The sequence below is a fragment of the Syzygium oleosum genome, unplaced genomic scaffold (genome assembly GCF_021117445.2).
Source record: "Syzygium oleosum isolate NSW1041296 unplaced genomic scaffold, Sole_v2.1 Sole_v2.15, whole genome shotgun sequence".
Lineage (NCBI taxonomy): Eukaryota > Viridiplantae > Streptophyta > Magnoliopsida > Myrtales > Myrtaceae > Syzygium > Syzygium oleosum.
Genome location: NW_026607499.1, coordinates 6267161 through 6284130, shown reverse-complemented (window position 1 = coordinate 6284130; position 16970 = coordinate 6267161). Strand labels below are relative to the sequence as shown.

General features: G+C 39.9%; 1 protein-coding gene across 1 annotated transcript; it reads left to right on the top strand.

Moving 5' to 3' along the window:
- The first annotated feature begins 8796 nt into the window (after window positions 1–8796).
- Window positions 8797–16767, top strand: LOC115675542 (kinesin-like protein KIN-14J). Its single transcript, XM_056318390.1, has 19 exons — window positions 8797–8935; window positions 9658–9815; window positions 9969–10096; window positions 10230–10313; window positions 10475–10552; window positions 10635–10727; window positions 10817–10846; window positions 11765–12106; window positions 12185–12266; window positions 12350–12445; window positions 12526–12705; window positions 12824–12930; window positions 13011–13190; window positions 13346–13509; window positions 13596–13849; window positions 14069–14232; window positions 15245–15768; window positions 16158–16252; window positions 16385–16767. Exons 2-19 carry the CDS (start codon window positions 9707–9709, stop codon window positions 16450–16452), a joined length of 2778 nt encoding a protein of 925 aa, XP_056174365.1. The 5' UTR covers window positions 8797–8935; window positions 9658–9706; the 3' UTR covers window positions 16453–16767.
- Window positions 16768–16970: the final 203 nt, after the last annotated feature.

Here is a 16970-nt window from a genome sequence, read left to right as displayed (position 1 = left end):
TCGAATTAACACTCATCCGGTCCATAATTAACAAAAGAGCATCTAAAGAAGTTGCAATAAGTTGGGCTATTCAATGCCACCGCTTTGTCGGTTTCTCTGGCCTCAGACCAGATTACATGGCCAACGGTTCCAATATCTACAGACATCCACAGTAGTTTCCCCATTCAGCGGACCACGATTTGTCACTTTCTCGAAAGTGTGCCTACTTACCTTCTGTTTAGTAAAAAATAAATAATTTTAAAATATTACATATAAAAATAAATAAAATTGAAATATATTTATTGTCCGTAAATATGTTTAGTTCGAACTTTTGTCGATAATAATTTTTTTATTGACTAATTATTTCAAGCAATATAAGTGATTATTTTTAAGAAAATATTTTTTAAATTATTCATTTTCCGCGAAACAGACGAAACCTTAAAATATTTTCATTTTCTATTTATTATAGATTTGGATATATAGTCTCGCACACTGTGCGCCGTGAAGGGGAAAAAAGAGAGAATCGAGATGCGTCGAAGCAAATTTGGCCTATGTTGGTTTCACGAAAAATGAATAATTTCGAAAATATTTTCCAAAAAAATGATTGCTCGTGTCATTGAAATTATTCGCCAATGAAAAATGGTTTTATGATCGGCAACACTTTACATCTAAATATTTTCGCGGACGATGAAAATATTTTTCGTTAATTTATTTTTGTAAAGTAACACGAGCGATCATTTTTAGAAAAATATTTTTTCAATTATTCATTCTTCACCAAATAACTGGAACCTTAGACCAAAAAAGAATTGCAAGTTAACTTTTTTTTTTTTTACCTTGTCCTGTTTTGGTTTGGAAAAAACGCCACGAGAGTACTCGAAATGAGGCAAAAGTCTCGATGAAAAAAGCAAGGTCCATCATTACTAATGGAAAATGAGGCAGAGTACTCTCTATTCATTAAAAAGGAAAAGCTGACTGCACTCGATTAACGAGAGTCTAAGTCGCACGAATCATCGAACGGGTCGAGGTCCCACGGCTGAAGAACCCGCCCTAATCCATTGGCCCGTGTGAGTTAGCTTCACATGCGCGCCCAAGATCCCCTCCTCATCATGAGCAAACACGCCTAGCGAACTGATTAGAAATATCGATCGAGTGATTTTGATACGACTGAACTGAGCTGTGTATCAAAGAAAAGAACATCATGAAGATTATCGAGACTAATTTCAAATTTTGCTCGCAAAGTACACAGAAAATTCGTGAGTGCTCGAACATGTGTTGCTTGGTTGAATGCTATTTACTGTTCATCGCATATCGTAAAAAATGAATTTTTGTAAATCAACTTTGGCAGCTTTAGTGTTATTAATGTACGGCTTGCAATTTTTTTTTTCTTTTGGGGATTTTTCTAATTAATAAATCACTCGTTTGGTAATCTGAATAGTCAATATTAACTACGTAGAATTTGCTGACAAATATGCTAATAGCATACTTATTTCTTGTTCCACCCAAAAAAAAAAAAACTTATTCCTTGACAACTTAAACTTTACAAAAAACCAAAAAAAGAAATTTGTCAGAGATATTGAATGAGTGCACAAGTTAATAATTCAATTCCCAACAATACTCCTTAAATTTTGCATTGTTTTTTTCATTATCTTTTATGCAACGGAAGATATTTGATTTGATTTTAACAGTTAATTCATGAATATGAGAGAAGTGGGATCCTAGGCGTTCTTGAAAATCTCTAGATTAGCTAGTGCGAAATTCAGAGGACATGACCTGCTTCGGTCCAAACCCCTTGAGCTGGTGCAACAAACGTCTTTGTCGTTAGGCACACTGGGACAACCCTTTGACATTTTCCTTCGATTAACATCAAAAGTCCTATTCTCGGTCTCCATGATTGTGGATTGGACAGACAGTAATATAGGAAAAGTTTTTAAAAAAAATCCCACAAAAAGAAAAAGGTGAAAGAGATGCTATCAAACTATAGGCTACATATGTAATTACAACATTCGATTGGAATTATATGAATCAACATCGTGTAGATCTTAGGCGACCCTAGAGAGACTATCATTGTCCCTTTGTTTCTCATTGCATGTTTTCATGTCTTTACATGAATCACCATGATTGATTGATTTGATTTAACTTAGGTACCGGTCCTTTAGTTTTTATTAATTCATTTTAATATGTTGGGCAGGTGCATCCACCGAGAATTATCTGGGCCTTCTCATAAAGCGAGGTTTTTATATTTTCTCTTTACTGTAAATTCCGAGATTTTTATATATTACTCGTCTTGCTATTCGAGGCGTATTAGTGTTCTTGCAAATTTTATTCATTTCTCAAAATTCGGTCATCCGGTCACTTGTTTTGCCTACGTAGGGCTTTCTTCTCGGGGAAAATTCTAAATAATGACTTCAAATGCTCTCGTTTTCTCAAATAAGAACCTGAAGTGGACCTTGTTTCGTATAAGGGCCTGAAATGCCATAATTTTCTCAAATAAAAAGTAGATTTTGTTTCAAATAAAGGTATGGAGCGACTATATTAGTTTCAAAGAAGGGTCTGACTTTCCGGATGGTCAAGGACATTTTTGTTCTTTACCTCCTTTTTTTTTTTGAACTTTTCCCTTTCTTTGATTTTTTATTTCTTCTTTGCCTAGTCACCGGCGATGCCCGGAGAGGGCTGGGCCGGCCGGCTGCTGGCGAGGCGACCCTCGCCCTCGCCCTATCTATCAAGGGCCGCCCTCGCCGGCCACAATTACACTATTTCTGGCAAGCGTCAGTTGTCCACCTCGTCCAACCAAAAAGCAACAACTACGGGGGACAGTGGGCTCGGGTCGATTCTTGGCGGGTCGCTTTACACGGATTGTGAGAGATTCAATTCTTGTATGGCGTGAAGTGGCTCAGACACGTCCGTACCCAATCTGAGGGAGCAAAAACCAACACCTTTTTTAAGTGGCACTGAAATGCATGCGCGACCCCCACCTGCTCCATTCTTTGAAACCCACGTCGTCCAGAATTTATAAATCTATCGGCTGTAGCCACCTTAATAGTGTGCGATCCCGACTATTCGACCCAACAACAAATCATTACGATGCCTTTTTCAGTGAGGCGAAAAGAAAGTCGGCAACCGAGAGTGGAGCGAAAGCCCCACCTGCCACTTCTCGTGCTCTTGGCGATGCATTTGGCTTTTTGTTAAAGATGGCAGTTGATATCGGCCTTGTACGGTTCGTGCTTGACTGTCTGCGAAATCGAAATTTACGGATCGAGTCATCTCCTGGAAGTAGTAATACGCGGAAACGTCGATATGCCCGCCGCTTCGTTCCATGAGCTCGTCGTCCGGAGATTCTTCACGGGCCTTGAATGTTTCGGAGCACACGGAGTGGCGAATGCATGTATCTCTTTAAATTTCTTCTATTGTGCGGGTCATCTTCTGTAAGTGCTTTCTTTTTCCAGACTTTGTTGCTCCACCTTAATCTCGTTAACTGAACCTTCGTTACGCGACCAAGCAACGAGTCCGATATTATATTTTCTTTTTCTCAGTATATTTTATAATAGGAGAAGTAACTTAAATGAAGATTAGTTGAGGCCCATATGTAATCAGTGATAAGAGCTTGGTTCGAATGGCCAAATTTCATATTCAAACTATAGTGTTCCATTTAGAGTAACGTTGGCAGGTTATATGCCTATGCGAGTTTCTCCGCATGAGTTTTATGTGAAAATTATTCGAACCGAAAAAGTGCACCAAACATATCCTGTCAATCCAAAAAAAAAAGACTCCTTCACATCAGCTCGTCCCGATATATGCACAAGCTCAACGAGTTCTCCGATGGCCCGACGGTCATGCTTGGCAAGCTCAGAATGGTCGATGATCCGACATCACTAGGGCAAAAACACCACCGAGATCTACGTGCCCATGATGGTGCCGGACCTCAGTGCATCGTGAGAGGTGAACCATCGAAATTCTAACAGGCACCGGTCCATCACACAATCATCCTTGGCCATGCCGATGTTTCCGGGACGCAATTTGCACCCGCATTACATTGTCGTTGGGGTCCCCCCCATTACGACAAATTGTCGTTGGGGTCCCCCTCCATTCCGACACAACTGTCGCCATTTGTTCCTCTTGTTCTTTCCTTTTGCCCTTCGAGTGAATGCGCTCGGCATCGATTGAGAACGTACGAACGATTCGTTCGCATTTACAACACTCCAGTCCACCCAAAATGAGTAATGAAAATCATCGCATTGCCATATGCGTTTCGGGACCATGCATCCTGCCTTGCGCAATGCGAAGGGAAGAGACGAAATGTGCACCCGGATTGTAAGGAAGGAGACGAAGGGGGGAGGGCTTCATGATACTTCCATTCGAGGGGGCACGATCGAGACATGCGAATCACATCTAAGTTTCAATTAATATACAAGGAAAACGCGGCTATTTTAAGGCTTCGTTTGTTTCGCGAAAAATGAATAATTTGAAAAATATTTTCCAAAACATGATTGTTTGTATGGGAGGAGGGCTTCATGATACTTCCATTTGAGCGGGTGCGATTGAGAGATGCGAACCACATCTAGGTTCCAACTAATATAAAAGGAAAACGCAGCTATTCTAAGGCTCCGTTCGTTTGGCGGAAAATATTCTCTTTTTGGAAAATATTTTCCCGGAAGTCATTTTCCTGGAAAATGTTTTTCCGGAACATAATTTTCCGGTGTTCGGTGATCAATATGAAAAAGTTTCGGAAAATATTTTTCGCGGGCGGCCGGCGGGCGGCCGGCGGCGACCGGTGGCGGCGGCCGGCGACCTTAGTGAAGAAGAAGAAGAAGAAGCTCCGGAAAATGATTTCCGCTTTTGAAGAAGCGGAAGTCATTTTCCATAGACTTATGCTATTTTGTGAGGGGGGGAAGGAAAATATTTTTCCACGGAAAACATTTTCCGCCCCCCGAACACCGGAAAACCCGGAAAATATTTTCCGCCAAACGAACGGAGCCTAAGGCTTCGTTTGATTCGTGAAAAATTAATGATTTAGAAAATATTTTCTAAAAAGTGATTGTTTGTATTACTTAAAATAATTATTTAATGATAAATGCTTTCGTTATCGACAACAATTTATGGTTATACTTTTTTGTGGATGATGATTTTTTTTAAGCGGTGCAAGCGATCATTTTTAGGAAAATGTCAGTGCATTACCGCAACTTTACTATTTTCTTTTGGTGAATAACTTTACTTTGAGGGTTATCCCGGATTGAGCCTTGTTACATTTCGCAAGCATAGATGGTGTGAATTCAGGGAAAAAACCACTGAAAAATCCAAAACTATGTCCACCGTGACACATTTACTCTAAATTTTTTATTGTGACATAAAAAACCCAAAATTTGTACCTATGTGACACATTTACCCTCCGTCAACGTTCCGTTATACGATTTTCCGGCCAAAATATCGTCGTTTTTATTTCACTTAAGTTACGTGGGCGCCTTGTCAACATGTTTGTTTTCTGGTGTTCGTGTAGATAGATTTTTAACGGTTCTCATTAATAGAACTTTGACAGATGGTGAATGTGTCACACATATATAAGATTGGGATTTTCATTGTCACAGAAAAAAGTTTAGAGTAAATGTATTACAGTTGACATAATTTGTGATTTTTGGTGGCTTTTGCCCTTTTGAAAAAACAAAAACAATGTAGAAAGTGTCAAAGATTGAATAAGAATTTATCTCCCCATAAATAAAAAAGGAATATGGACTGGACATCATCCGAATTGGATGGCCACCGGCGATACTTCAGTAGAAAAAAAAGGAAAAGAAATAAGTTTTTTTAAAAGAAATTTGTATAATTATAAAATTTACAAAAATCGTTTGCGTCGGCGCCGAGTATCCAGTCAGTGCCGGCCGTGCCACATAAGACGCCTGACGTTTATGTTAGTGATTTCCAGCCAATCAGCCAAAATGACTATATTGACAAATTGTTAAAAAGTTTAAGAAAAAAATTAGGATTGATCTGACGTCTTTACGGTGGATTTTCCAAAAAGAAAATGTAAAGGATTTTCATGCTTGTGACCATCGATCCAACGATTTATTAGAGGAAACTTCCTGCCATCATCATTTGAAGAAAAATATATGCCCATTTTACATAATCACGAGGTGGACCACCCGCTCTAATCTTGTGATACTAGCTAGAACCCTATTCCGTTCTACAAAAAAGAAAAAAAAAGAAACATATTAATCCACAAGAAAATCAACAATCTTTTTAGGTCCAATACGTAGGACGTGATGTAGTGGCAGCAGTGGATGGGGGGCACATTCACTAGGGTTAGGACTTTAGGAGTTAGTGGCACCATTTCCTAGGCTTTTTAGATTTTAATGTATGATGTGCACCGAAGATACCAAATATTAAAAACCCTAGTTGATGTGGGGCACGCACTTTATGGGAGCCACGACAAGCCCCTTTACTCAGGCCCAGTGTCACATTAATTAAACCTAGCGGTCAGTCCAATTGGGTTGTTTAAATATATATTATCCGATCACTTAAAATAACATATCCAATCTGCAATCGCCATTTCTAAATTGCTCTAGAAAAAAGGTCGATCCAATACGCAAAAAAAAAAACCCTATTGATAAACAGCATAAGATTGAATTAGCGATCTCGCAACGGCACTTTTCTTTTCGGTACCATATGTATGGATAAGACCCACCTAACCACATATTATATTCGTAGTAGTATGATTAGGTACTTGTAAAGTGTACTTATCGGGTTTTTTTCTCGTCATTAATTACTTTGACGATGCCTTGGATTCGCTCACTTTATGTATTAAATGCACGTGTTTTGTAAATAATATGCTTTTGATTTAAGACGGACATAAATTCTTAATTTTCAAACCATCCTATTCCTATGCCTGCCTTCAACCCTAGAACCTAGATGCTGCCTCCTAAGGTGCTTTGCGCTTGATGAGGATAACTGTTCTCTCACATACTTTATATGCGTGTTATAATGAAATCTCTACACGCTGTCCTCAATTCATACTTTCTCGAAAAGAAAAGTCACTTTTTTTTTGCATAAAAGGAAGACGCGAGCCTCCTTTTTAGCCGACTAAAGACAAGTGAGCTCACGTCGCGTGTGCCTTTTCTTCGATCTCCCATCATTTTCCAGAAGGGTCATATTTCCCTCCACCTCCGATCGAGATTGGCATTCATCCCATCTCGTCGATCCGATTTTTTACCTTGGTTAACTAGCGTTCATTCGATGCTTGTAATGGGTAGTTCTGTAATTATTAAGTTAGTCTCTGGGCATCTCTGGAGGGTGGTATGGTTATTCTCGATAGAGCGTTTCGGCAGATTATCTCGTTCGTTCATCGAGATGTGTTTGGAGTAATTTGATCTTTTGATTCGACTGGAGAGGAAAGATGAACCAAACACAAAAGCGTGTTTTGCAAGCATAGAACGGTTCATATAGGAGAAAATTTCATGCGGGCTTATAAGCAGGACTAATCTCCCCTCAAAGTTGACCGTTATTCAAGCTAACTTGCTCATCCAAATAAAAAAAGAAAAAGCCTCGGCCTTTAAATGGGCTCAAAGGGTCGGTCCATTTCCTTCTGGATCTAGACTTGGCCCATTGGGCCTTATTGGCCCAATACAACGGATTTTGGAGAATCGGCAGAAAGAAGAAAAGCCCAAACCCAAAAAAGAAAATTCAGAATAAAAAAGATGTTTTCGAGAATCTGGTTCCGGCTTTATTTCCAAAAATTAACACTTGGATATTTCTTTGGAGGACCGGCCGAGCACTTCATCATCCATACGTCAGCATTGGGATTTTGTTTTGGGTTCTCATATTAAATTAAAACACCGTTAATGTTTCCTCTCGCGAGTACAGACATTACCTTCCGACGAGAATCGCAGAAATTTTATGAAAACTTTCTAAAGAACATTTTTCTTTTTATTTTCAAAATCTGGAGGAGAATTGTAAGCCAACTTTTTTTTTCGATAAAAAAGAACACCCATCGGTTTTTTCCTGAGAAAAATTTCTAGTAAATGCATGAAGTGGACCTTGTTTCCAAATAAGGATACGAAGTGAACAATATTTCAAATAAGGGTTCGAAGTGAATTTTGTTTTTAATTAAAAAAGAATTTAAAGTGATTAGGTCAGTTTCAAAAAAAAGGCTTGGCTTTCTAGAAGGCCAAGGATATTCTCGTCATTTTCTCTTTGGTGAATTTTTTCCCATCCCAGAATTAGCCTCGGCGTTTAAAAAAAAAAAAAAGAGAAGAACGGAAGGAAGGAGATTCTGCGCCAAATAACCGCGAGGGCCAATGAGGATGCGCCACGTCGCCACCGCGTGGGACCCCATCGCCATTGGCCTCCTCCAGGAAAGGAAAGGAGAGGGGGCTACTGTTGCGACCTTTTTTGAAGACGGCAGAAGCAACAAGGCGGGAACGCTGCCCCCAAAAACAAATGCGCGTGTCGCGGGGGTTTGGGGCGGGGCCCACCCAATTCCGCCATTATTAAAAATAAAAAAAAGCCGAGATATTAATAAAATATATGCCGGATGATTTCAAATTACGAGAAAATGAAAATGAAATCGAAAATTTTGAAAATCGAAGGGGTCGGTCGATTTCTTTCCTTTTGCCGATATTAAAAACTCTTTTCGATATCTAAAAACACGGACGGAGTTAGCGGTTCGAAGCACGGCGAAGAGCGACGGACGGAGGAAATCTTCGTTCATTCATCCGTGATCGAACGCTTGCGCTTCACGATTCCGATCGACGTCGCTGTTTCATTGCGTGCGAATTGCGCTCTCCCCCCGTCCTCGTCCCCGCCTCTTGCTTCCAGATCTCCCGGGGCTTCGCCTTCCCGAGCTCCACTCAGGTACACGATTCGATTCCTCGGACCCGCATTGTCGCGTCCCGCCGGATCCAGCGCTCGGTTCGCCGGTCCCTTCGCGAGACGCGGGGGGCGATTTGGTAATGCGGCGGCTGAAATTCGGGTGAGGGAACGGGGCCGGCTGGAGCCGTTTTGGTCGCTTCTTTCCGCGCGCTTCTTGTTGGCCTGAGCTTCTGAGGCTGAATTGCGTTCTGCTCGGTTTGTTTGTTTGTTCGAGGGGGACGGGAAATGGGACGGGGAGGCGGAGTGGTCTTTTCTTTCCCTGTTCCTGCTGGTTTTGGGAGCTTTGATTGTGGTAGATTGAGGTGCATTTTGCTTGCCGATGCAGTAATTTTTTTGCCTGTTGAGCGCGGGGACGGCGGGGGGTTGATGTTGTGGTGCTCGTGCTCGGGGTGTGGATTTCCGCCGCGCGAGCAATGTGCTTTGTGGGGGAAACTGTGAGGTGATGCTGATGTTATATAGCGAGTAGATTGCGCGCTCTCGCTTGGTCTTTATGGGTGAAATTGCTTCGTCGTATGTGCTTCGCCCGACTGGAAGCCGTCCGCCGAAACCCTCATCGTCTGTCGTCGTGTTGGAAGTTGTACAAGTGCGCCGAATGAAGCCGCTAATTTCTGCATTTTCTTGACGTTCATCGCACTTTGCTTTGCTGTCACGTCTTTTTTTTTTTTTGTCTTTGTGGTTGTGACCGTGTGTTTACTACTTAAATAGAGATATGAAATCTTGCATCGGTGTTTGGCCAATACTGTCAGCATATGCTAGACTCTATTCCTCAGTAAATGTGCTAAAAGGTATCTTACAGTGGATGCATCCTTTCCTTTTCTGCAGCAATGCCTGCTAACTGATCAGGATAGAAACTACCTGCAACAATCCCACCATGGACTTCCATTTGGAAGAGCACAAAGCTGAAAATGGGGGATTTGCTGGTTTGAATGGAACTCGTGGGCAAGATGAATGTATGGATGGTTTTGAAGGCATAGTTGAGGGTAAGAGCCAACGGGATGATATTATATTCTCGGATACTTAGCTAGAATTGGCTGGATCTTTAGTTTTCATGTTGGAGAGCCGAATTGGTTATGTTTGTTTCTTTAAGCTTTTCTGGTTCTGATGATTCTAATTTGGAATGTGTTGGTATTCAGAGCCTTTAGCCGGTGCGAATCATCATCCTGGATATAAGATTCAGGAAACTTTACAGTTGAAGCAAGAATTCTTTGCAGATCAACTCAGTACAAAGAGCATGGAGTTGATTAAGTTAACCAGCTTAGAAGTATGTTATCTGATACTCCTTACGTTTTTCTTATTCATGGATTTTGACATATTAAGATGTCATTTCTGTGTGCCATATCTGAAGTTTGCGGGCTTCTCCGGTTTTTCTGGCTCTTTCTATGATATCCTTGCAGAATGCTCCTACTCAGTCGCTCTTCAGTGTAGCAAACAGGATCTTGGAAGAAAGCTTTGAAAGAAAAAATGGAGAATTGTCTCATGTAAGGGATATGCTATCACATGCTCCATTCCCTTCACTGCGGCTTCCCATATTTTTTTTTTATAAAACTAGATTTATTTGCATATTGAGCTCTATGTTTTCAAGCTTTGGCAGTATCTCATTCTTAGATTTCTAACTGGTGATGTTGGACTTTGTGCACAGCGTATGGCTTGTTTGTTGAGAAAAGTACTGCAAATAATCGAGCGGCGAATGTCAGTTCACGCCGAGAATTTTAGACATGTAATCACATTTGAATTTACTTTTACTCTCAAGCTCTACAACTTATCGGGTACTTCAAATTCTTAACTAGCTTTGCTTGCAGCAAAATGATGTACACAAGTCTCGGGAACAGAAGTTTCAGTCAAGAATCAGAGTACTCGAGACCCTTACAAAGGGAACTAGTGAAGAAAATGAGGTATTCCATGTAACATCTCATCTAGCTTAAATTAAATGACTCCTTGATCACCTTTTCACACATTTCCTTTCTATACTCTTGTTACCAAGGTTGCTGTGAAGAACTTAGAGAGTATAAAGGTATGGTTGATATCTTCCAATCCTTTTTTTCATCTTCCTCTATGAAGAAGCATGTCTTTCACGTTTAATTGTGCTACTGGAACTATGATTAACATAGTACAATACTCGACAAGTTCCCATGGTAACATGTGCATAAACATAAGTGGTCTAAGAGAACTGCTTTCTGTACAAGACCTCAGTTCATGAGTTCACTTCTCATGACAAATAATTCGGCCATAAACAGGGGCGAATCTAAAAAATTTTCTTTGTGGGGGCAAAATATTGTCCGTGATAATTTTAGTAATTCATATAGATTCTTACCTAAAAAATTATCATAACATTTCAGATTATGTAAGTTTTTTCCCCTATGGACAACTACATTTTTCACGAATCTAGAAATGTTTGTTAAGCTTTATTAGTTTGTGGGGGCAAATTCAAATGAAAACATTTATTATTCACTCAGTTGCATATTTTTGGAGATATTTAGTGGCGGCAAAAGGTTATTTTTTGGCAAAAGTAATTTAGCATAACTTAAAGATTGTAAGCTATTACGATGATTTTGAAAAGTTGAGTAGGCGCATTAGCCGCAGGTACTTTTATACTTAAGCTGGCAGTGAATATTGGTTGTTATGGAATATGTGCATGTTTATGCTCCAATCGTCTTTTTATTTTTTTATTTTATCTTGTTTGTTGGGATAATCTTTTGCTTTATCCATTGAAGGCCTACCTAGCCAACAGTGTCATTACAGTGATTTTGGTCTTGGTTGTTGTAACTTAACCATGGTGTAGTCATGCAGAAGAAATTGTGCAGGCTCAATAAGTTGAATTTACGTCCAAAAAAAAAATGTTGAATTAGCATCTATCTGTGTTTTTGCTATATAATCCTTCCTATTCTACGATTTTTGAATAATGCTATAATCATTGCTTTTGTTGTTGTAGATTGACAAGATCAAAGTAGAAGAGAGAAGAAAATTGGAGGACATGGATGTCGTAAAGTTGAAGAAAGAGAAGGATGACATATGTGCTGAAGTTTCAGCTCTTAAGAGGGATATTGAGATGGCCAGAAAGACGTATGAAAATCAACGCTTGCAATTAGAAGTGGAGGCTAGCAAAACTAAACTTGAGTTGGAAAAGAAGGTGGAGGCACTTGAGTGCCTACTAGAGGATTCAAGGAAGAAGGTTGCAGAACTCGAGGAATTTTCTGCTAGTAAATATCAGAGATGGAAGAGAAAAGAACACAAGTACCAAACGTTTATTGAATTTCAAGTCAATGCTTTGCAGGTCTGCTTGCCATCCTTCTTTTGAAATTACGTTATGTTGATAATGCATTCTTTCACAATGAGCACATTGAATTGCTAGGACATGAGAGTGGCCTCCAAATTTATGAAAAAGGAAGTCTTGAAGACCAGAAGACAACACTCAGAGGAATTAAACGGCTTGGGTATGGCTGAGCTCTTTGTTTCTATCTGTTATTGAATTTTCCTCACGTCACTTCCTCACGATCTCTAGATTCGAATTGATCAGGAGTCAAATTGAAAGGGTTAGCAGATGCTGCTCAAAATTACCACGTGGTTTTAACAGAGAATCGGAGGTTGTACAATGAGATTCAAGAATTGAAAGGTACCTGCTCTTATCTTGCTTTATTCATCGCTTCCTTTACTTTGTTCGTTTATTCCATAATCGTCATGTTTCATGAGTAGGAAATATCAGAGTGTACTGTAGAATCAGACCGTTTCTCCCGGGTCAGAGTATGAAACAAACAACAATTGAGTATATTGGCGAAAATGGGGACCTGGTAGTTGCAAATCCTACGAAGCATGGAAAAGACAGCCACAGGTTATTCAAGTTCAACAAGGTTTTTGGTCCTACTGCAACCCAAGGTTCCGTTTATCTTTCCATAAAGCATCTTTATTGAATTGCTTGCTGTTTGCATTCACCAATGCTATTTTAGTAAACTTTCACGTGGAAAGCAGAACTAACTGCACTTTATTTTTGCAGAGGAGGTCTTCTTGGACACTCAACCATTAATTCGCTCTGTTTTGGATGGATTTAATGTGTGTATATTTGCCTATGGTCAAACTGGTTCAGGGAAAACATATACCATGGTATGTCAAAATCTTTATCTGCCTTTACAAAACTTGCACTTCTTCTTTCTTATTAAAAGACATTGTTATGCTAATGACAGAGTGGGCCTAGTGCATCATCAAGGGGGGATTGGGGTGTCAATTATCGAGCCCTAAATGACCTTTTTCAAATTGCACAAATCAGAACAGCTACTGTTATATATGAAGTTGCCGTGCAAATGGTTGAAATATATAATGAGCAAGTTCGTGATCTACTTTCAAGTGATGGACCTCAAAAAAGATATCCTTCCCATATGGTTTCTTTGTAGTTCTGCCATGATGTTTTCATCTGGGATTTTATGAGACATATATCTGGACAGTATGCTTCTTTACAGTTTGCACTTTATATTTTTTTTATTGAAATAAAATGGACATGTTTTCTCTTGACTTGCACACACTTGGGATTTGGAATACTGCCCAACCAAATGGGTTAGCTGTGCCTGATGCAAGCATGCATCCTGTCAAATCGACCTCAGACGTGCTAGAATTGATGAGTATTGGCTTAACTAACCGGGCTGTAGGTGCCACGGCTTTGAATGAAAGAAGCAGCCGATCTCATAGGTACACTCTTTGTTTTTAGTGCCTCTGTATTTGATAAAATAGTATTTGAAATCTAATCACAAGGTTCTTCTGCGTTACTCATGCAGTGTTTTAACTGTTCACGTGCGAGGAACCGACTTGGAAAATGATGCTGTTCTGCGTGGTAGTCTCCATCTGGTAGATCTCGCTGGAAGTGAAAGAGTGGACCGATCGGAGGCAACGGGAGATAGGCTTAAAGAGGCTCAACATATCAATAAATCGCTTTCAGCACTTGGAGATGTTATCTTTGCTCTCGCACAAAAGAGCCCTCATGTACCATATAGGAATAGCAAATTGACGCAAGTTCTGCAGAGTTCTTTAGGTACATGTAATATAATCTTCTGAGTGTTTCACATTTTAGTTTTGTCACTTCTACATATAGAATTACCCGTGTCAATGTGAGGGTTGCAGGAAGATTCATGTATGTCAATGTATAACGAAGAGGGAACTATAGCATCCGTTAAGATTTTTCTTTCCCATAGTTTATGAAGTTTACTTTGTAGTTCTTGCTAACTGCTTCTTCAATCTTTCTTTCACCCAGGTGGTCAAGCCAAGACTCTCATGTTTGTCCAACTCAATCCTGATGTTGATTCTTATTCCGAGACTGTAAGTACTCTCAAGTTTGCGGAGAGGGTATCTGGTGTTGAGCTGGGGGCTGCTAAGAGCAACAAAGAGGGGAGAGAAATCAGGGAACTAATGGAACAGGTATTAGCTATAGTTGTTACCAAGTTGTTTTGTAGTTTGTTCTCCAACCTAAGATCTTATCTTTTCCCTGTCCATATCTGTTCCCGAGGGCATATCTGTAGTGGCATAGCAACTCGGAGAAACTCATTCTCATTTTTTCCCAAAAGGAAAAGCACAGGGAAAACGTATTTGCGAGTACGGAAAATCTGGATTTTTACGTGATGAAATTGGAGAACGGATGTAGATGGCATAGTTGCTGTCATCTGCCATTCTAAATAAGTTTAAAAGCAGTGCAATGATTCTTGAATGAGATGTCATAGTTGTTATTGCTAGTTTTATGTGCATACTCAGTTTATGTTTGGTGCTATTGGATGGAGGGCGTTTGAAATGTAATGAATTTGTTTATGTAGGAAATTTTTGTTTCATCGGAGCTAGGAGACCTTGTGCAAAATGCAAATTGTAAAATGTCGAAACTTTCGTTGGAGTATGACAGACAGACAAGACTACCTGTTAGATGAAATGTTCATGCAAGCTAGAATGGAGTTTACATCTTTGCGGATGAGAACATTGTTGGTTGCTGGTTTTAATTGTAAAATGTCGAAACTTTCGTTGGAGTATGACAGAAAGACAAGACTACCTGTTAGATGAAATGTTCATGCAAGCTAGAATGGAGTTTACATCTTTGCGGATGAGAACATTGTTGGTTGCTGGTTTTTTTTGATAATTAGTAGTTCAAGCCTCTAAGGAACTTTTTCTCTGTTTCAACTAGGAGAAACAAACCGATACTGGATTTTTCTTTCTTGTAAATCTTGCTCTTGTTTGATTATAGCAGGAGCAGGACCTCGTCTAAGATTTTTGTAATATTTCACGCTATAACCAGTTTTTTTTAAGATTCTTATATACTGATCAAGAGACAGGGTGTGATTTTTATGGCAACAGACTATCGCATGAAGTTTTATGTTTTGCTGCAACTTTTTCTGGTATATCCTGCGAGTAGGTTTTCCATTTTCTGATTTGATCTTTAATCCTGCAGGTTGGTTTTCTTAAGGACATAATTAGCAAGAAGGATGAGGAGATTCAACGATTGCAGTCCCTCAAAACTAATGTCAGTGCTGAGAAGCGTAGTTTGACCTCACTGAGATATGGTTCCTCCTCTCCCAGACGACATTCAGTAGGTACTCCTCAACATGTTCGGAAAACGTCAAGTGGAAAACTCTCAGGCTTAAGTGATAAAGCAGCTTCTGATGGGGACAATTGTTCAGAGTATAGTGATAGGCATTCCGAAGCTGGTTCACAGCAGTCAGTGGATGATTTTAAACATCACAAGGAATTTTACCAGCCATCTAAGCTTGCTGATGGGCCTGTAGATCAGAGTGCTACCGATGATGTGCAGCTCTTGGGATTGGAAGATGCAGATTTAGAGGAGAGATTGAGTGATATATCTGATGGTGACCTTTCAATGGGCACAGAAACTGATGGTTCCATTAGCAGTGTTGTTGAGTATACTCTCTTTCCTGAACCTCCGAAACAGCCTGAGAAATCTGAAAACATTGAGAAGTAAGTGATTTTCAGTTGAGGTTTTTGCAATCTCTTATTTCAGTAGAAAATGGTTTACCCAATGTGCATGCCTTCCATTTATGGTTATCATATGATCGCGTTTACTAAATCAGCAGCAGATGTTTGTGTTTTTAGTTTATGCTGGAATTAGCTGTTTCTTTACAGAGAGAATAAAGGCCCTCGGGGGAAAGTACTAGAAAAGCCAATGCTGCTTACTGGTCCCAAGTGTTACTACTAGCAATTTTCTCATGAAATGTGTTACTATGGAGTTAATATTCATGCTCTAAAAGCAAGTTTACGAGCTGTTTATATATCCCTATGCATGATATTGTTCTGGCTAATGATCTCTTTTATGCCTTCCCTTGATGTGTTGGATCCATTGAATGCAGGTCAGCTGTTCCCTCTAAACTGCCAAAGCCCCCACAAAAGTTGTTGCAGTCAAAACCATCTCGTTTGACCCGAAGTGCTACCAAAATCCCATCAAGTATGTCGGCTTGGCAATTCATGTTTAGTTTGCTTTTCCACTGCTTGGAGGAAAGATTTATCAAGCGTGACATTGTGGTTGCTGCTGTTACATTGCTCATTGATATAAACTATATGTTCCTGATTGTTGCAGCTTCCAGGAGAAGCATCTCCACCCCTGGTGGCTCCTCCTCGGCGAAGCCCCTGAAAAAATGGCAGTGAATATGACGGGAGTGGAATGGCAAAAGAGAACAACTTCCAATGTTCTAACGGTCATTTCCAGTTCTCGTTAGTGCCATGTCTTATAGAATGTTTTAGGCCTTCGACTGTATGACTTAGTTGTGTTCATAGCACCCTGATCTCCGCCTTGTAAGATGTAGTTCAAGGCGCTTAGTTTGTAATATAATCCCTCAATTAACTTAGTTCTATTGATTGCTGAGGTCCTCTACATTCTTATTCCAGCAAATTTGGCTCTGGCATCTGAAATGTGATCCTCTAATTGATCTTAATTCCAGGATTGCTTAATGCATTATTAATCGTCTCTGTGCATTGCAATTTCTTGTGGGAATAGTAAAAAGGGTAACGATTGATCTGTGCGGAACTTGGTTATTTCTTGTTTGGTAATCTGACATCCCACCATTTGTTTCAGTTACTTACTATCGAAGTCAAAAGTAGTGCAATTCTAGCATGCCGGGGCAATATATAGGATTTGAATTCGTGGCCAAGTTTACATGGGTTTT